The sequence below is a fragment of the Toxotes jaculatrix genome, chromosome 21, assembly GCF_017976425.1.
Source record: "Toxotes jaculatrix isolate fToxJac2 chromosome 21, fToxJac2.pri, whole genome shotgun sequence".
NCBI classification, from domain to species: domain Eukaryota; kingdom Metazoa; phylum Chordata; class Actinopteri; family Toxotidae; genus Toxotes; species Toxotes jaculatrix.
In genome coordinates this window covers 14,919,801-14,940,610 of record NC_054414.1, presented here as the reverse complement: position 1 = coordinate 14,940,610, position 20,810 = coordinate 14,919,801, and the positions used below count along the sequence as shown (strand labels likewise).

The window sequence follows — 20,810 nt, the reverse complement described above, 5'->3', positions numbered from 1 at the left end:
TGTTGAAATGGGGCTATTGGAAGTGACAAGCGGAAAATGTCTCTGTCTTACACACTTTACTGCTTACAGCCACTTGACTTCAGATTTCCTGACAGGCTCTAAAGCATTTATACCGGTTTATTTTCCACTTTCTTACAATGCCAAAACGTTTGAGAACTTAATCTGAATATTTGTAAAGCCTTTTTTTATTGGCCTGACAGGGACTGTGAAGAGAGACAGAAAACACAGCGGGGTCTCCAAAATATTTTAAACGGCTGATTTAACTTGAAAATCCACAAAAAGGGGGGTCAGAAGGGCCTGTTGTGCTTTATCTGAGTCCAAACTTGTACAACAGGAAACAAATGATGACCTCTTATAGGTTCACGTTACTAGCGATTTTAAAAGAGGCATACTGCAGAATAAAGTTGATAAAACTACTGAACCACTACTGAGTGACCCCACTGTGCAGTGTGTAAGTCTCAATAGGAATATCATGGGAATATGGAAGTGGTTTTCATTAATGAAATCAAGACCCAAATGGGAGATAAATAAAGTGTATGGTCCAAATGACAGTTTAAAGTAAATGTCATCATGGACGATGCACTCTCAGTTGTTATTTCCCTGATTTGTTTCATTCAACACTGAGTGAAGATAAGCAGGAAAATGACACACAAGTCTGAACAATGGAGTTAAAATAAATGACTTTTATTCAAACATCAACATGAGTTTAAATAAAACACAAAACACAGTTCAGTCTAAAATACATGTCACATTTCTTCTTATGAAAATAATTTCTGTACATATGTGTCTTCTTCTTCTTTAAGACAGGGAGTCGGCCCAACCGAGCAGCAACAACAGGTATTTAAAAATAAGTAAAGTATTCGCATCCATTTGTTCGAGGATACACCTTCATGGGAAGATGTGTGAAATTAATTATTTTCTACAAATAAACATTGTTTGTTCCACTTGTATGAACAAACCATAATGAAGCAGTGGTTGTTTATATTCCTTTTCTAATACACTGAAATATATTTATTTTTTACCAGTTTGGAAGGAATATTGTGAAATACACCAGTTTACTCCCAGTGGTTCTATGTGGCCTACCAAACCAGTAAATGAGTAATAAGTAATAACAGTAGGCTACATAAGAAATGTGAAGGCTAACAATGAGTGATAAATTACTTCTCTAGGTAAACAACCCAGCACTGACGAAGACAGACCATCTACACCTCTGTTCCTTCTCGGCTGTATATAAGGTTATTAACACTAAAATGGTTGGAGAGGCTCTGTACTGATGTGTAATAGTTAATTCTGTTGTTGTCAGAGTTCAGAGGAGCGATTAAAGTGGGCGAGTAGGAGCCCAGTCCAGACATGCCCTCCCTGGTCTGAGACAATCCCCCGAGGTGCCCGGAGCCGTAGTCTCGCTCCACGCTCCGGGAGCCTTCGGTGGTGCCGCTGCCCGCCAGGAGCGAGTTCACGCTGGACACGAAGCTGCTGAAACACGGGCTGTGCTCCGCGGAGGGAGACGGGGACGACTTGGGCTCCGTGGAGGCCGGGGATCCGTGGAGGCTGGGCGGTGAGGAGCTCAAGAGGCTGGCGGTATCTGAGAGCTTGTGTGGGCCGTCTTCAGACTTGACGGGGAGAGAGGCGCTGTCAGCTCCGTTTATGTCAGCTCTCCTTTTTCTCTTCCGCCTGAAGTTCCCGTTGTCGAACATCTTCTCACAGTTGGGATCCAGCGTCCAGTAGTTTCCTTTACCTGGACGAGAAGCAAAACAAGGATTAAATATATGGGTGACAAACTTGCGCACGACTTAATTGTCAGGCTGGGTTTCTAATTTCCCCTAAAATGTAAATAAACTAACAATGAGATGAAAAAGATTTCAGTTGTTTCAAGCGGTTTCATAAAAGTTTTTTTTTTATCAAAACAGTAGCAGCATCAATATCGCTTCACATGATTCAAGCAAATTCTTAAGGCTGATTCAGTATTAAAAAATAAAATAAAATAAAATAACATCTCCACGCACAATTACTAAATTTTGGCAAAATAATCCAAAGACTCACCGGGGTCGTCCTCGTCCCGTGCCACTTTTTTGAAACAGTCGTTCAGTGACAAGTTGTGGCGGATTGAATTCTGCCATCCCGCTTTGCTCTTCTTGTAGAAAGGAAAGTTGTCGGCTACATACTGATAGATCTGACTCAGTGTCAACTTTTTGTCCTGGGCGTTCTGGATGGCCATCGCGATCAGTGCTGAGTAGGAGTAAGGTGGTCTGACCATCTTGAAGAGTTCCTGCTGGCTGGATATGGATAACCACCCCAAGTCTGCTCCACCAAACCCGGTGGGAGGTGGTAAGAACTGCCTCTGGTTCGACCCGTATCCAGACTGAATATAGGACGTGCCATTGTTCCCGGGAAGATAGGGAGAGGAGTTGATGCTGGGTCCGTTCAGCCACAGGTACGGGTTCGTGGACGGGGACGTGTACTCTCCAAGGCCATAGCTGGAGGGGTGCGTCGGCGGCCTCTGAGGGTGATGGTGGTGGAGGTTCTGTTGGTACACACCGTAGTTGTCGCAGTACACGGCCATGTCTAGGAGCTCCTGAGCGCTGTGGTGCTGAATAGGGCTGGTCTGCTGGTTAGATGGTTGATGTCCAAAAGCGTTCATAATCCGCACTAACCAGATTCCCAAAACCTAATTTCGTCTCTGTGTCTCTCCCCCAGGACTGAGCTCATCCTCAGAGGGAGGAGTATTTATGCGCTGCGCCCGGAGCCTCTACAGGTAGCCCATTGAAGAAAAGTTTTGGGATGGTCACACCTCTCTTTTCTGTCCTGCAACAGCCCACTTGTATTGACCAATCTCCCTATCAATGAGCATCGATACTGCTTTTAACTGCAATGCCGAGCGTCATGTTATTTTTCAGGCATATTCACATTAAGGAACATTAGTGGTTTACAACATTACTCGTGCGTAATTACGCACCGGAGTTTATCTTGACTATGGTAAAGTCATTATATTCAGCGATATGTGACAGTTGTCTTTTAAACAATACCGAATATAAGGACCAAAGACGCACATGAAGTACAAAGTGGAGCTATGAGATATTTGATTTAATAAAATGGATAAATTATTGGAGGTCACCAAAATGAAAAACTGTCCTGATTCCATAGAGTTTCTAAATATATTTCGGGTTATTTCTGCTCAGCCTCTGTTCCCTGTTTTTGAGATACAGTGATCGAAACTTCAAGGTCCAGTTTTAACTCTAATTATAACAGAGTTTCCACGAATGAACAGCGATTGTTTATTTTTTAAATGCAAATCACAATCAAATTTAGACTCCATGTCTTAACCGATGAGCAATAAATAAGTGCTGTGACAAGCTTGATAAAAATAGAATTAATTATAGTTCACGTGTTGTTGAGCACTGATTGTCGCCGTGTCTGAACTTGCTGAACTTTCTGCGGGGCAGTGTCAAACCCAAACAACGAAGACTCGCGTGTGTTTGTAAAGAGCCACCTTCTCTTAGAAAAAATTCGTTTGCAATAAACACTTCACAAGTGCCGCAAGTTTAGTGTCAACAAGTGACTCGTGGAAAAAAATACCTCCAGCAGGCTCCCGAGGAAAACCTGTTACAGATTACTGCATGTGCCCTGCAAAATCAAAAACGGCCCAAAATATAATTATGTCCTTATTTTACATGAACCTTTGTGGATTTTACTTTAAACAACAATTCAGAACCAACAGGTTTTCTCCTTCTTCAACTTTTGAACTATTTAGTCAAATGTGATTTTAATAACTGAAATTGGAAGTAAACCGGTAAAATGTTGTGAGGTTAGAATGAGGCGAAGAAACAGTGGAGACACTTTAAATTGGGATCTTCAGCTGCTGATCAAACTGGTAAAAACTGGAATAAACACCAGGCCAATCTGTCCATATTTCATTCAGAATAGGGAGCTGCCAAGGGAATTTAAAACTTAAAAAGATAATCTGCTCCAACAGACTTGCACTATTTTAAATTTATTTTATTTATTTGGTCAGAGGGACGTAGCAGATCCTGGTGGTTTCTGGAGTCGAACTCAGGTAAATGGTCTGAGTTTCGAGAGAGAGGAAAGTGGGAAAGACGATGATAACCCACCGATACTTCAGACGCCCTGTAAAGTTTGGTGAAAGATCTTTCTAATTGAACTAATAAACACATAAAACCACACAACAAAACCACTGCGGACTCATACAGAGACTTCGTTTTCTGGGGATTTGAATAGCGATTATTATGATATTATGTTATTATAACAGGTCTGGAACTTATTACAGTATGACGGTGACCTGCTCCACGTGATCATCATTTTGAAATGTGCTGCTGTTATAAGGACGCACGTTAATAGGCCCCAAAACTGGTTCTGTGCTGTGATTAGGACTCACATGCACAACCGAGGTTTACATTTACAAGCGAATCCAACACGTAGAGTTTGAAATCATAAGTCGCCTCCGCGTTCAGGTCTGCTGTCATCCCCGTGAAGAGGGGGCTCTGCAGGTAGCTGCCGGACTCCCGCACTAATCGGCAGTACATTCCTTCTCTCCATGACCTTGATGTAATTGTTTGGCTCCAAGGTGTTGTCCCGACCACAGGCTTGTACAGCAGTGGCAAGCAGTGGACTCCATGGGAGGGGACTGGCATTTAACCCCCAGATGAAAACAACACAACCTGTTAGGTGTCTAACACCCAGTACAGCTAATTACTGCTGACTGTTGACTGGACATCTGAATCTGAAACAATTCAAGCAAACACCACAATGATCCTCCCTCAGCCACTTTAATATTTAGAAAACTTAGGAGAAGTTTTGTGTTGCTGGTGTGTGTTACTATATACTATATATATAGGGCTTATGTATATATAAGCCCTATATATATATATATATATATATATATATATATATATATATATATATATATATATATATATATATATATATATATATATATATACTTCATAGAAAAAATAGGCAGATGTCAGAAATCAAGATTATTGTTGTGCTGATGCAGCCAATAATCACAATTTTTCTATCTATTTTTCTCTCAGATTAAGTTCAGACATGTCAAATGTGGCTCAGCTTGGCAACCTCAAGCCCCCCGTGTCATTGTAAAGCAATAATTCAAACATGCTGACTGTGTGTGGGAGGAGGGGTGTCTATTGTTACTCTGCCATGTCTGTCTTCATCCCCTGTTTCCTCAAGCTTTTTGAGGTCATGGGAGCTTTTCTTTGGGAGATCAAGTCAATCACGGCGAGGTCAGAGAGGCAGGACAGAGCCACCGCAGGCCCGTTCAGGCTGACAGCAGAAAAAAAACACTGCTGCAGGTGATAGAGGAATCACCCACACTGCTACTTCTCCATTCAGTGTGTATCAGCACATTTTACTGCTGGGATTACAGTTGAACACCCGCTGGAATCAACAAAGACCCTCTAGGTTAATAAGGCTTGTTTTCTGCAAACAGCCTTGGCTTTAGCTGTATGAGTTAGACGTCCGCTAACTGTTTATTGCTTCAAAGTAATTACCAGACTATTAGATGCATTTAAGGCCAATAAAATCATGAAAGGCCCAGATAAAGTCATTAATTTTGACTGTGTAAACAAAATTATCCCTTTGTGTAGCCAGAGGCCTGTCCTTCTCAGAGTCTCCCTCTAGTGGAGCAACACAGTGAAACAGACCACATGGTTAATTAATGTACCGCCTGGATGCAGAGTGACATGAGAAAATAAAGGCTGGTCTTGCACAATGTTAATTCCTCAGCAGCTCTAGCCGTCTACGGGAGATTAAAGACACTTTTAAGTGAAGTGAAGTGATCTGGAACTTGGCAGGCATTGTAACTGTCTGGCCTTGGAGCATCCCTCATTTTTACACTCAGTGGTCTTTACTCTTGGAGATGGCAAAGACATATCCATGGCAAGAGACACTGATAGAATCTCTAGTTGAGCTTTACACTTTTTCTAAACCCACTTCAAGAATTTAAAGGGGTGAATAATGGGTATTTTTAAGAACGATCTCCTGCCCAATGTATCATTTTGACAGCTTATATGGATGAAAGAAAATAACGTATAGCATTTTAAATCCACATTTAGCTGTTGCATAATGCAAGACCTCTGTATAAAGAACTCAGTTTGAAACGATAACAATATCAAGCGCTAAACAAGTAACAGAGAAAATTTTCCCCTTCAGCAGATGAATGTGAAAAGAGTTTTCTGTTCAAACCCTGCTCATATATCATTCTGCATAGTGGAGTCCAAACATCCAGGTAAAGCAGAAAAAAAAGCACAACATATTTTTGAGTGGAGGGGGACTTTAAGTTTGCTTTGAAGACACTTTTGGGTCAGTAGCCTCAATTCAAATCCCAAATATTGTTAGCACATAAATATCCTGTGGTATTCGACTACCTGCGAGGCTCAAGGGGGAAAATCTGTTTCTTAGTAATTAGATGTTTCTCTCTGTGCGGTCCCCGCTGACCAATTACTGTTTGGCCCTGACAGTCTGTCTCCAAGAGCTAAAGAGGCAGCCCTGAAGACAGCACGCTGACCAAGGGAGAAATACAACTAGCTGGGCCTTCTGCTTCACTGCTGCTAGTTGCATTAGCTTAATTCTCTCCTCTGCTGGGCAGATTTACACTTCTGCTCCTGATTACATCCTTGGAGAGATCAGATGTTACAGGCCTGTTACAGCCAAAATCACACTGTGCTGGGCTCGCTATCAGCTGCAGAGAGGTTAAATATACTCTACCCTCTCCCCTCTGTTTCCTAGTGTGGTCTTTAAATACAGAAACTTGGCTGAGGGGTGAATCATGAAATGAGATTTCTTAAGCAGAGATATTGCAACTGTAAAATTCCATCACCCATTAAATAACTGCTGCTTGAATTCGCGGGTGCAAAGACACTGTGGACATGAATTGATGTAGTAGGGTGCTGGTGGTGTCAAGACTATTAACGTGACCTTAAAATTATATATACACAAGCCAAAGGTTTATACCACTTTGGTAATTACTCATCTTGGCAGTGCGATGTGGCAACCAGGTTGCACTAACAACACCACCCAGATGAGGGCAGCATTGCTTTAGACATGATACCATCAGCTTGAATCAACCATCTATCAACCAGGCTGTGCAGTTTTCTTGGAGGCAAAATATATCAAAATCCAGAATCTGATCAGTGTATTGATTTTAATCACACAGAATTTAAGAAATAGAGAGGCTTCAGAATTTAGAGTGAAAGTGATGAAAAATGTTCCACTGTCTGGAAGTTAACTGTCTGAACGCACAGAAGCTTTCTCTTTACAACCTTTACAGATCTCCAATACTTATCATGTTCATAGTTTAACTTGCTTGCTTTAGAATTATGTATAACATTACAATTAGAACAAACATATTATGCTTTGAAAAGGTCAACATGATGCCAGTGAATTCTAATGTCAGATGTAAGCACTGGTGTGTATAATAATTAATCACACTTTGCCATTTAACAGTCAGAATTGTAATGAAAACGGTCCCTAGCTCTCAGAAGAGTCTTGGTTATAAAACTATCATCATATTAGCAGAAGTCAATGTAAAATATCCATCTACTTCACACTTGCACAAGAAGTACTTCCGAAGGAGCTCAAAAATATGGAGATGAGATCAAAAGATCAAATAATAAAGATTTAATCAACTGCTTCAAATCAATATGCTACTATCAGGACAGTATGCCTATGGCACTTTTTAGTTATTTCCATGTGAAGCTGAAACTAGCAGGGAACTCTGCTTCTTCATCAAACCAGTTCTCCACCCCCGATCTCTAGGTATGTTTCCTAGCAACACGTCTCACCGACTGCCTGGGAAAACCCAGTGCTTTATAATAGCCTCAGCTAATATAGATCACCACCACTTGGCTCTCCCTCTCAAACCAAGAAAATGGGTCTGTGTACAGAATGTACATTTTGTATTTAGTGCTGAATATAGCACAAAATAACAGCACACAGTAACAGGCTCAGATTTAAAATGCCAACAACTCTCCTGTGCTTTATAGTCCCATGTCGACTGGTCTCTGTACTTAAGAGCCGCTTGTGACAGTCGCTCTTGATAAGAGAGTGATGGAGTGTCTGTCTGGAGTGTGTAAAGTTGGAGGCTGTACAGAAAAACAGCATTAAAGCGTTCAATCAAAGGCTTGGCTCACAGCTACCAATGCAGGTGTTTACAATAAAGTCTGCCCACAGATTAGAAACATGCTCAAAGGACAGTTTGCTATCAGCAAAATGCCACACTTGAACAGTGTAAAGACATTTGAAACTTCATTAACAGTTACTCCAAATCAGTTTGCATCATTAATTACTGCAGCCCGTTTAGAGCAGGGCTGCAACCAGGGCTGCTGATTATTTTCTCAATTTATCAATCGTTTCGTCTATAAGACACTGGAAAGTAGTGAAAAACACCCATAAAAATTTCCTAGAGCTCATGGTCATGCCACAAAATTTTACTGGTAACGTGGGCAGCTACCATATCAACTGACTTAATTCGATTTGTTGTAAATTTGTTAATGAATTTGCACCACTGAAGTACAACATCAGCTAAGATCGGTTCTTCATTAGAACAGTTATTAACCTTGTGGCCCTGGTCATGTAGAGGGGCCCTGAGTCCAAATTTTTTAATCGAGATTTTTTTTTATTTTGAGATCTTACTATATCAGTTTGCGTTGTGCTCATGAGTATATATTTCTGAATGCAGTGGTGTTTTATGAAATTGCTTCAAAGGAACTGACACAAAAATGATTATGAATCACATTCTCAATGATTCAGCATCTATTGTGTTTACAAAGAAATGAAATAATGAATTTTCAGTAAACAGCAGGGACTGGTATTGAGGCGATTTGTTGAATTGACTGAATGACAATGTTTAGTTTCACATTTCTGGAGAGCAATGCAGATCCTCTTACAGAAGAATAAAATAACACCAGCCTTGTTCTCTCCACACAAGTGATATTTGCTCTGTCATTGAACACAACTCATTCAGTCGATTTACTGAACCACTCAGTGACAACTCTGCTGTGATAGAAAAGGGCCTTATGGTTCCTGCGTGACACTATCTGTGACAGCTACACACCACAATCCACTGTCATGTTGACATCTATTGACTGCTGGTGAAGCTGCATGTTTGTTTACAAGGAGCTACAACGGGCTGTACATTTAGTGATGTGATATAAATGCAAATCTCTTTCATTTCCATTCAGGTTGACATTTAGAATGGCAATGACCATGCTACTTTTAAGATGAATTTTATGGCATTTTCTTCTTTATTAGATAGTTAACTGTAAATGGCATCAGTCGATACAAAGAGTAAGTGAGGGGGTGGCATATATTAAAGGTTTTTTGGCTGGATTGGAAAGCAGGAAATCATATTTACATGGTAAGTAACAGCAGAAAGTTCTACATTTCCACCATACCAGACTTTTATCCATCATAATATTTTTAGCCATGCTAGTGACATGGTTCTATGGATGGCAGTGTTGCTCAGTCATTGCACCACTTTGGTCAAGACTAAAATATATTAACTACTATCAGATGAGCTATCATCAAATTTTTGAATTCATGGTCCCCAGAGATTGAATCTTGTTGGTTCTGGTCATCCCCTGACTTTTCCACTAGCGCCACCAGCTGGTTGTGGTTTTGAGTGGATTGGATGGATTGCCATGAAATTTGGAACAGACTTTGCTTCAGGTAATGGCTGAATACTTGCAGAGAGCTGCCAGCGTGGCTGTAGATTTTTGGCCTTCTCTCTGAATGTTTCCTGCCATTTTGAAGATTAATTCATACTAAATAACATTCCTACAACCTAACTTTTATTAGCCGTAGTTATATAATTCTGACAATTAAATGACAGAGAATAGCCCTAGTAAAACAAAAACTAATCTGTACATTAGGACAGCTAACTTAACTCCCTAAACATTATGTATTCACTGAGTGTCGGCCATATTAACAGTATAATAGCAACCGCTAACCATGTCCAATATTGTGTGCTTGAAGCAAGTATCCATTTGGAAAAAAGCCATGAAAACCCCATGGACAGTTGTGACTGGATATATGCACGACTGCTGATTTATGGAAATATTGTCCTCTTTCATTATGCCAAGGAGACATTTAAAGAGGAGCATGCACATTTGCGGCCTCCTAGCAAATGAAAGTGTGTCAAGAGCGAAGGAAAATATACACATTATTCCAGGCTGAAATGACAAATGAGCTGGGGATAGAGTGCGTTGTAAATACATTTCTCCTGGAGAGAAAGAGCCAGCTCACAGCGTCCCCCCCCCCACAAAGCCCCAGGAAATTCTCTCAATTAAGCGATGCATTTCCCTATGCTTTGAGGAGAGAGAGGGTGAAGCATAATGCCTGAGCACAAATCACTGAGAGCCTATTGAAATAGCTGCCAGTTAACCATGTAATATTACCACTGCTGAAATGCTTCACCCTTTATCCCTTTTCAATTGCAAGTCTAGATATTGAGTGTGCACTGGGTATTCTTGATAAGTGAATTATGCCACTGATGAAACTTTTTATTCCCATCTCATAGTTTGGAGAGAACTTATCATAGCAAAGCAATAAGCAGGTTACAGTAACTATGTATTTTTTTTTTTAAAAAGAAAAACCTACTGGACCCCCCTTGGACTTATTAGAGTTTTATTGTTTCACAACTTTAAAGAACTGTGGATGAAATAAAGCTTTGGTCCTCTTCACCCTAACAAATGCCAGGGTGAAAACAAAGTTGGAAAACTGATTTAAATTAGTAATTAAATTAAATAAAGTACAAATATAAATAACCAAGTAACTGATGCCATAAATGTTCACCCCCTAAAGTCAGTACTTTGCAGAGGTACCTTCTGGCAGCAATTGCAGCCTTGGGTCTATGAAGACAGAACTGTATCAGCTTTGTACATATGAGCAGTGCATTTTTCTCCCATTTTATTCTTTGCAAAATTGGTCAAACTCTGTTAAGTTACACCAAAACTATGAATAATAAGCAATTTTCAACTGTGTTGTACCTTGGCATTTTTAAAAAGTAATTTTATTGTTTTAGCCTGTTTCTGCATATTTTTCTGTTTGTCCCTGCCTTAGTGCTTAACTGCTTTACTGAAAAGAGCTACGTAAGTGAAGTTTACCATAAAGTTTATTATTGCCTCAAATATATTGGATTGAGGTGTGAATTAGGCAATTCCAGGACAACATGTGCATTTTTTGTTAAGAAAGCCATTCCTGTGTAGCTTTGGCTTTATGTTTGAGGTTGTTCTCTTGCTGTACAATGAATCTTCCAAATCACACTCGGCTTGCCTCTAAAACGTCTATGCATTTTGCCGCATTTATGATCCCTGTATCTTCGCAAATCTTCCAGGCTGCAGAGGAACATCACAGCATCACAGTGTGTCATGTCATGTCAGCCTTTTTTTTTCCCACTTTTTCTTTTTTCTAAGCCTCTTTCTTTGCTACTGTTCCATGAAGCTGCTCTTGGTGAATCACAGGGGCAACATTTGCTGTATGCGGTGTGTTCCTCCTTAGCCATAGATCCTTGTAGCTCCTTTAGAGCATCAACAAGCCTGTTCCAGGCAGATTTACAGCAGTGCCATTTTTTCCCCCACTATTGACCGTGCATTGTGTATTATGACTGAAATTCAGTGCCTTGGAAATTTTCTTGTACCTTTCCTCCTCTGATTAGTACTATTCAGTAACCTTGTCGCAGATTTGTTTGTTACTTTGTTTTCATGATGCAGTTTGTGCCTGGATGTTGACTAAAGCAGCCCCTGGACATGGCAGATTCAAGTGCATTTAACCTAAAACTACTTGCCACACCTTAATTACACGCAGGTGATTTCCATTCAACTAATTATGCAACTTCTAAAAATGACAGGCTGCACCCGTGATGAGTGCAGGTGTGTCAGAGTAAAGAGGGGTGACTAACACATTAGACCTTTTTCACAAAAGACATTTTGACACGTCACAGAAAAGAAAAGCACAGTGTAAATAATGAAATTAATGATGGCTGAATTCCATTTAGCTGCTTTGGTTTCGGGGTCCAGGCATTACACACGCTGGCACTCCTTAATGTTTTCATTAACACCTGTGTTTTTTTTCCCTATCAGCTATTTTGGGTTGTATATATGTTCCTGATTTCTGTTTGAGATATTTCTGATCAGTTTGTAAAGATTTGTTATATTTTGAAATTTGTCTCATTCATTAAATCAGTGAAGAACTATATTCTTTATAGGTACTGAATATATGAAATACACACTTTAAATCATGAGTATATAAACCTGCCTATTATATACTTGTTAAGCAGTTCAGTGGCTAACATCCTAGTATTTTGTCTTGTAGCCATTGATTGGTAATTAGGGATGGTTGTTAAGTTACTGGCCATTAATGGTCATTCATTTTTTTCATGTGGCTGGCTTCGCTTTTCACATGGAAACAGCTGAAAACATAAATTCCAACAACCCACCACATTACCATGTGGTGGGTTGAACGTACATTATCACTGAGCAAAGGCTTTAATGAACACCACTGTGTTCTTATTATTGCAAGCTATAGAGTACGGCACTGCACTGCACTGTAGGAAGGGTAATGGTCCCTAGAGAGAGTCAGGTAGTCAAACTTTGAGAGGAACTGGGGGAAAAAAAGGAGAAAAGAGGAAAAACCATGAGAGAAAATATCATTGGTATGATCGTAAAACTTGCATTTTTATTGAATATTACTTACTCCATTTCTTTCTGTGTTTGGCGAGCAATTTATCATCTTGACAGATAGTACATGGTCAAATGAAGGTCCTGAACTGCACATACTGTACCTTGTGTTCAGCACTGGTAACGTACACAGCAATGATTGGTTCTCTCCAGGATTAAATGGATTTTACTGTTTGACTATCACATATGAGGAAAGAGGGAGCGGTACAGGAAGGATGAAAGGAAATGAAATAGACTGCAGACCATGAGAACACTGGTTCTGCAGAGTATTATACACAAAAGTAAAGTGTTTACTTTTTTTCCATTTGTTGAACAATTAAAAAAAAAAAAAAAAAAGGATTAAATTTTGTCATCTGACAGAGGGTGAGCTACCAGCGTACTACAACCAGTGAGCTACAGTATTACAAGTGGTCTCTTTTGACTACTTTTCCCACATAAAACATGAATGGAAAAGGTGTCATTCAGTGTTTCTAATTAGGACAAGAGAGCTTTGTAAACCCAACTTTCTAGAGATGTTTGAAAAAAAAAAAAAAAAAGACACCCTGAAACAGCAGATGCTACAGTTTGAGTGTTTCTCCTCAGGCGGACACCCACTCACAAAGTGTCAGCAGAATGGGAGAGCAGAGGAGTATGAGCCACCTGGGGCAAACACTTCAAAAAGGTCCCACAAGCTGGTTTTATGGCACAGACAACACGGCCTGTAAATACATTTACCAATTGTACTGGTTACAATTAAATTATGGAAGCACAATTTTAAAGCAGCTGGAAACTGGGAAAAAAAAATATATCTGTTGAACTGCTGATCATAAAACTACAAGATCAAATGAAATACATAGTAAATGCTGCCTTAATATGTGAGGGATTAATGTAGCCATGATTTCCCTCCAATTAGTAAAAGTGATTATACTGATTGTTTGAAGTATCGCCACACCTCAACATATTTTATTATTATGATTAAAGACTCTATTTCCTAAACGCTGTGTGCCTCAAGCACTGTCTATGCCAAAATGATTACTGTCACTAAACTTTATTAGTCAAGTTATTCCACCGACACCCAAAAGTAATGCACATATTACAAAACTAATTAAAGAGTAATTCAGTTTAAAGCTGCTGCACAACTGATAATTATACACTGACTTAATGGTTCAAACTCCAATCATTAATTTGGAGTGAAAATACATTAAAGCCATCAAGCACAGAAAGCTGAGAAAAAAAAAACTTGTCAGCCTGTGTGTCTTAGAGTCTCATGACAGCCAATCTATAGTTTCCAAGCAACAAAATTAAACAAAACCATAAAAAAAACGACTGACGTATTCGCACGTGTTGTTACGCTCCAGCAATGTTAAGAAACCAGTATGACCTTCATCAGTTTCAATAAGGGCAGAATTTAAGATTACATGAAGCAGGACAAAGCTGGCACCTGTGGTTTGTTGGCTCATCTTCTTTAAATATGGGCCACATTCCAGATTCACACTTTCAGCTTTGAAGAAAAATGATCGCTTTGTAAGCGGATACATTATGTAAATGAGATTGCATTAGCCTATACAGAGGTCATTCCGTGATCTAACGCGTCCTGGTATAAAACGCCTGTGCATTGGTAATGAAGTGGCTGCTGTGACGGCTGTCAATCAAGCAGGCGGAGAGAGTCATTACTCAGTGTTCAGTAGATGTGAGGAAACACATGCAGATTGCCAGTTTGTTTTGGATTTCAGACATGTGCAAACACTCACATCTATTTTCAGCATCTTCTGCTTTAGACAAAATAATGAGGCAAACATATATATTTTTTTAAAAATACATACATTTTAAAGTTTATTCAGAAGTCATGTCAGTAGTGAATTTGGGAACAGTCAATATTATTGAAATCCAAGGTTACAGCAATCTAGGACAAGGTCTGAACAATGATAATGCGATAGGAGTTAGTTGTATGTGCACTCCAAAATTTAACCAATAAAATCCACGAAAGTTTCTCACATACCAACCCTGTCAAGTCCCTGTCAATTCAAAACCTACAGGCCCTTTTTTGTTTCATATAAATGCCGCTTAATCTAATGATACGTTAATACAAAAAGAGTCATGATCAAATCACATACAAAAAACCTGAAATAAAATCAAATCATATATACAAACCTCTGTACACAGTGGGAATATGAATAAAAAGAGATAGGAATTATGCTTTGATTAGCTATGTGCTCTCATATACTTGAGAGTGGGTCAGTATTGGAAAGCTGTCGGTCCAAGCTTATCTATCTGAGCACAATCTCATGTCATGATAAAGTCTTGAAGTGGCATGGTGTCGGTCGTAGACAGCATCTACAAATTCAGTGACTACTCATCTGTGCAACACGCTCCCCGTTGCAGACTGCATCATCGTCAAACTGAAGGCAAAAGAAAAAAATTTTTTTTTTAAATGAAAAAAGATGATAAGAGGGGGCGGGCTGCAAGTGAGGTATTCATCTTGTCAAGCTGGGACAGGGAGCGAGGAATGTGTGGGTAAAAACAACCGCTTTTCGGTGGGAGCGGTTACTGCTGATGGTGTTTTTGTTGTGTTGTCAGTGTGTTGTTTGGTCCTGCTGTCAGCGTCTTTGTTCACTGTACAATTCCTGAATCGATGGAGGCCTGTTTCCTGGTGGTCTTTGGAGGAGGTGGAGGAGGGGTCTTGCTGGGCAAAGGAGGAGGAATGGGCTGCAAATAGACGAAATAGCAACCTTGAAATCTTAATATTCTCAAGTGAAGACAACTTGGCTTTCCTAAAATCCAAAACACAGGATTAAAACCTGCTATCACACCCAAAATGATTGGCAGGTCTTTTAATACAAGAACTAATGCCAGGATCAGCTTACACAACATTTATGTCGTTTAAGACGGTCACTGTGTCAGATTAGGTAATCACAATGCCTTAAATCGTCAGACTGCGTATTAGTCAGATTAAACACTGAACCTCAGCCAATCATATCTTGCAGTATGCATGACTGTGCAAAGGGCCTTTATATTTATGTGGTGTTGTAGTAACTTGAAATACTGAGATACCTGAAATCTAATCTTATTCAGTCCAGACAGAAAAAGACAGAAATGTTTGAGCTTCTCTCTCCACCTACGTCATGGCCTTCCTGAGGTCACAACAGAGACAGGAGCAATGCTCGACCGTGACCTCACCTCCGCCTCCATCAAGAACTGTAAATGAAGAGCGGCTGTCACTCAGTCTCAGAACATCTGCTCTCACTACATTGCTGTCAGTCTGCTGCCACACTGTGTGTACCCAGGCTCCGTTTTACTACCTGTCCATGGGCCGTGACAGTGGATAAATAAGATTAGTTAACGGAGTGGCGAGGAGAGAGGATGGCTGGCGTAGACGTCGGTGAGTGTGGAGAGACGAGCCGCTGATTAACAGCGGGAGAGCTCCTGATGGATGTGAGAGGTAAAGTAATCATCCAATCAATCACGTCTGAGCGCTGGGCCGGCTGGGGGGGGGTGAGTATAAATAACAGCGGGATGGACAGGCGGGTGTAGGCCCTTGCTGTTAACTGACTGATGCCTACACTCTTCTGTGACACAGATTACAAAAATGACATACAAATGCAGCACAAGCACAAACGTGAGTGTAAAACATGCATGCACACACAAAGACATGAATGCACGTACATTAGCACTGGACGTCCAGGGGTAGGAGATAGCGGAGGAGGTTGACCCAAATGTCAATTGCGTGTAGTGGCCTCTTGTTTCATTATGAGTGCCATGCATCATTAAGGAGCTCCTCTCAGACCTAATTAAAACACCTACCCTTTGATGTGGCGGGGGTGGTGGAGGCGTTGAGGGACTCGTCAAGTCTTGATTATCTAGCAGGTTGCCGTAATCAGCCGTGCTGCCTTTCACAGGCAGCGGGGGAGGGGTTTCACCCTTGTCAGAGCAGCCCATCCCGTTCAGCTCCAGACCTGTGCGAGAGCGGGCACATCAGCTCGTATTCATCATCAAACCACATTAGTGTTTCTTCAACAGCAGGTCTGGGACCCAGAATGCATCACATGGCTTATTTCTGCTCAATTCCCTGTTTTTGTGACTAATTCTCAAGAATTAAAATGTGAGAAATTTTAATTTTGAGAGAGCAAAGTTTCTGCACACAGTGGAAGGGGAACATCACTGAGGAGCTACAAAAGAAGAACATGGAAGTTAAATTATTTCAGTGTGATCCCGCTGTTAGCAGCCAGCACAGTGAGAAAGAGACAAATCTGCAGTGATGACAGTTATAACTGGCATGGCCATTTAAAGAAGTGTAGCTAATATCACACATACAGTAGTGCTATGTTTGAGATCAAACTGAGCATCATCATGTGCACCACAGCATGTGGTATGAGTGATGCAAGAGGTAAAACACAGCCAGAGTGAGGCAGAGAGGGCCTGCAGACGTAAGCTCCAGTCAAAAAGATGATACAACCTCTTAACTGCGTGTGAATGGGAATGAGAGAACAGTAAAAGATCGCTCATACTGGAAACAGCGTGCAGTGTGCTAAAGGAGAGTTTGTTTCTGGGAGTGATGGGTGGAGGTCCCGGTGAGGACGAGGAGTTGGAGGAGGAAGAAGGTGGCCCCGGGGACACAGAGAGGCGGCGGTCTCCACCCATCTGGTTGAGAACTTGACTCCTTGGTCTCTGAGGCCGCAGGGGGCTGATCTGTGTGATCATGTATTAAGAAAAACAAAGGAGATGTTATCAGAGAGTGAGTCATACACCACAAGTCAATAAAACAGAACTGAGAACAAAAACTACTAAGTGGCAAATGAGTTGAATCTATGATGAATTACAACAGAAGATCAATAAAAGATAATTTAAGTGAGAAATTTAGTCTCACAACTCCTTTGGGACTGTTTCCTCTGTATCCATGCGCATATTAATTCGACTCAAGGAGAAACCATTTGGATGAATGTGTTTGTTGGATTGCAATATCTTATTTGTGGTTACAAATAATTGTTTGCATGCAAGACTGGGTTCTCCCGGCTTCATCATATCTGGAATCTGAATATGAAAAGATATGTCCACAGGGCTTTCCCACACTGTAGGCTACATTAACAAACAACTTTGTAATTGGCCAGACTCAAACAGCCAGTCACAAGGGAGGCACTGAAAATAACAACACACTTCACTCAGGGATGCAGTTTTTTTCTGGGATGTTAAAAAACAAAACTGAAATTTGTACTGAAAGCGAAAAATTATATTAATAATTCTTTTCCAGACAACACCTTCAAATGCAACTACTATTTCCTACAACTACTTGGTAACCACCAGAGATCCCTAGGTGCTCTACACTTGACCCCTGAGGCAGGAAACTCCTCTCACGAGCCAGACGGCTCCACCGCTGCCAGGGGCCCCCTCTGGATCCCATTCCTGTTCTTATCTTAATGCTGTTAGCCAGGGAACATTCCCACTGGGCATGAAGAACACAGTCATACCTCAGCTGTAATGGACACAGCGGGGTGAAGAGGGACATGAGCATAGCAGGAAGAGGGGGAAGATAAAGATATGCAAAGTGCAAAGAGAATCGAGGGGAGAAGCTGATTGCTACAAACATGAGAAGGTAGAAAGAAGAAATGAAGATAAAACTTGAATTCTCAAAAAGAAAACATATATGTACTTTTTTTTTTGGCAAATATGGACGTTAATGCAAAGAAGCACTCAAAGAAATTTAAAACCTGGATGCTGTCACCAGCAAGCTTAAGACCTTGATAGGGATACAAAGTTCATTGAAAACTGAGCAGAGCAGGAGTAAAAAAAGAAAAAAAAAAACAAACAAACGAAATACCGTCTCTGAGAGTATGACGGCTTCAGTGGGCTGTAGTTGGATCTCCGTGGTCTTCATCTCTTTATCAAAGATCTCCTGGTGCTTACTGTTCCTCTTCTCCTTCTTTTTCTCTTTGCGCTCCCTCTCAGGCTCATCCCGGTCCAGCTTGTCCTGAGACTTGGTGTGCAGCTTCTTTGGCAGGAGAGGCTCCAGGGCAAAACTGAATAAAAGATAATACAATATTGGTCCAATCAAACTTCTTCAGTCGTCTACTGATTTGTGATGCAGGACTGTACTGGCCTGTTCGCTGTCTGTACTTATTTTAACAAGCCTTTAATAGACCTTGAATTTCACAAAATATACTGACTCATGCCAGAGTTGATGCTGAGGTTTTCTTCCATCACTGGTAAACTACACAAAAAAAACATACATCGCTACTGTATGTGTGTTTTTTTTTTTTTTTTTAATCTGGAGTCTAGTTAAATGAATGTGATGAAGATTTATCCAATATATGGCAGGTAAACAATCTTCATAAACTCAACAAAAAAAAAGCACTCTTAATTTTTCAAATAGAAATCCTCAGAAATCCTCTTAGGTTTGAGAGGAAAATAGAAATCTCTGTACAATGTTAAAAATGAGGCCTGAGACTGACTTCTTAAAAAATAAGGAGACACAGTAATCCAAAAACTATTTTTAAACTCAAATGGGATGAGCAAAATCCAGAGAGGCTGTTGGGTATTTTATGCCCTGAAGTATTGTGAACCAGTTGTTACCCATCTGAGCCAGGCCTGGAGGGGGAGTTGTCAGAGGAAATGGATGTGACTGAAGCCACTGACAGTGGCCGCTGGGAGGAGGGCATGGTGAAGGAGCGCACCATGGAGTGTGGACGAGGCCCCCGCCGTTCGTCTGCTGCCGGCTGACACCGCAGAAAAAAAGAAAAACAGAAAGAGAAAACAGAGAAGTCACTGTCTGCTTTAAAGTTATCTCTGCATTTTTATTTTCAATGTAATTTTAATGTACTTGTAATGTGCACAGAGTAGAAAATACTATGCATGTCCTCTTATATGCTATCCTTATTTATTGACTGTAGAAAGGAAGAGATGTAGCTTGTTGCTTAGTGTGTTAGAGGCAAATTAGAACCAAGTCAGAGCAAAACTGAGCAGCTAGACTGAAAGTCAGGGGTCTAGTCATTGTTGAAATACTTCAGTCTGGACTAAAATTCTGGAAAGACCGAGAGACCGACATTGGCATCTATTAACGTTCAACACTAGTGTTGTTAAAGATCCACAGAGACACATATTAGAAGTAAAACTGAAACTAGTCAGAAGCTGAATTAACAGCAACATAATCAAACATAAAGTTAGGGGAAGAGAATGAAAAGAACTCCGGTGACACTATTAACTTCTGCTGGAACCTGCTGGAAGAAAAATCTGGTAATGGTAGCTCTTACAATGAACCCCTCTGCATTTAAAGAGTCTTTTCGAGCGAAGAAAGAGGCCATCACACATTTGATAGGATAACCTTATTATCACACCCTGGAAAGTGATGGCTTTTCTCTCGTTTGAAAGGTCACCACCCTCTCCCTTTAAATTGAGCGAGGGCCCCTTTTCCTCAGGCAAGATTGAAGAAAAAGCTTGGCCAAGCAACAATTAAATCTGGAGCGGAGGAGAGAGATGGCAGGTAGTCCCCAGCAGTACCGTACCACACTGACACACGTTCTAAATGCAATTTTCGCAATTTACTGTAAGTGCACAGGAAACTCAAAATGGTTAATCTGTAGCTAAATACAGTATAATGCTCTTAAATGCTATCAAATGCTGTTTAATCAATTTGTGTGTTAATCATGTTGCTTACATTTTATTTTATCTTTATTTTCTCCGTTCCCTGTTACCTTTACATTGTGTACCATGTTTCTGTTTTGCCATAGCGACCTACATCAAGTGGCTTTGTTGTTTCTGCAGTGCAGTTTCTACAAGAATTAAAAAACGAAACGGCTGAAACTACATTAGTGGCTGCTAAAAATGACCGCACTGAGCTTCGAATCACTTTTAATGTAACAGTAAAGTCACAAACAGGTAAAAGGCACTTACCAGGGTCTTTACCCCATACTGTTTCTCCACCTTCTCCCGCAGTTGTTTGAAGCAGGCCTCCAAGCGGTCGTGGAAAGGCCTCAGAGCCTCCGTGACCTTCTCTCCGTGGATACGAACCCCTTCAGCGAGGTGTGGGATCTGATGAAGCAACAAAGCAGCGTAAGAAACCTTTATCCAACATACCCTGGAGAGATGGGAGGTTAGCTACATGCTGGTTCTTCATTCATCAGAGGAAAAACAATA

The 20,810-nt window shown here is 40.6% G+C and overlaps 2 protein-coding genes across 3 annotated transcripts in view; both read right to left on the bottom strand.

Annotated features, from left to right (window-relative positions):
* Nucleotides 1–663: 663 nt before the first annotated feature.
* Nucleotides 664–2,687, bottom strand: foxi1 (forkhead box i1). The gene is made up of 2 exons (XM_041067307.1): nucleotides 2,041–2,687; nucleotides 664–1,735 (listed from the first exon to the last, which is right to left on the bottom strand). The coding sequence occupies exons 1-2, from the start codon at nucleotides 2,636–2,638 to the stop codon at nucleotides 1,203–1,205; spliced, it is 1,131 nt and encodes a 376-aa protein (XP_040923241.1). The 5' UTR covers nucleotides 2,639–2,687; the 3' UTR covers nucleotides 664–1,202.
* Nucleotides 2,688–14,480: 11,793 nt separating this feature from the next.
* The window catches only part of dock1 (dedicator of cytokinesis 1), a 160,369-nt gene continuing 154,039 nt past the window's right edge, over nucleotides 14,481–20,810 (bottom strand). Inside the window, exons 47-52 of one of the 2 annotated variants that reach the window (XM_041066538.1) lie at nucleotides 20,568–20,705; nucleotides 19,251–19,393; nucleotides 18,499–18,697; nucleotides 17,192–17,372; nucleotides 16,488–16,639; nucleotides 14,481–15,392 (exon numbers count right to left, since the gene is read on the bottom strand). In XM_041066538.1, coding sequence (XP_040922472.1) covers nucleotides 15,297–15,392; nucleotides 16,488–16,639; nucleotides 17,192–17,372; nucleotides 18,499–18,697; nucleotides 19,251–19,393; nucleotides 20,568–20,705 — 909 coding nt within the window. In that variant the 3' untranslated portion in view covers nucleotides 14,481–15,296. The remainder of the gene's footprint in view (nucleotides 15,393–16,487; nucleotides 16,640–17,191; nucleotides 17,373–18,498; nucleotides 18,698–19,250; nucleotides 19,394–20,567; nucleotides 20,706–20,810) is intronic. The other variant, XM_041066539.1, reaches the window with a different exon arrangement.

Excerpts from the sequence above, each read along its gene's own strand:
- foxi1 (XM_041067307.1), bottom strand. The coding sequence starts at position 2,638 with ATGAACGCTTTTGGACATCAACCATCTAACCAGCAGACCAGCCCTATT. Across the intron at positions 1,736-2,040 it reads ACGGGACGAGGACGACCCCG|GTAAAGGAAACTACTGGACG; the intron begins GTGAGTCTTTGG and ends CTTCTCGTCCAG.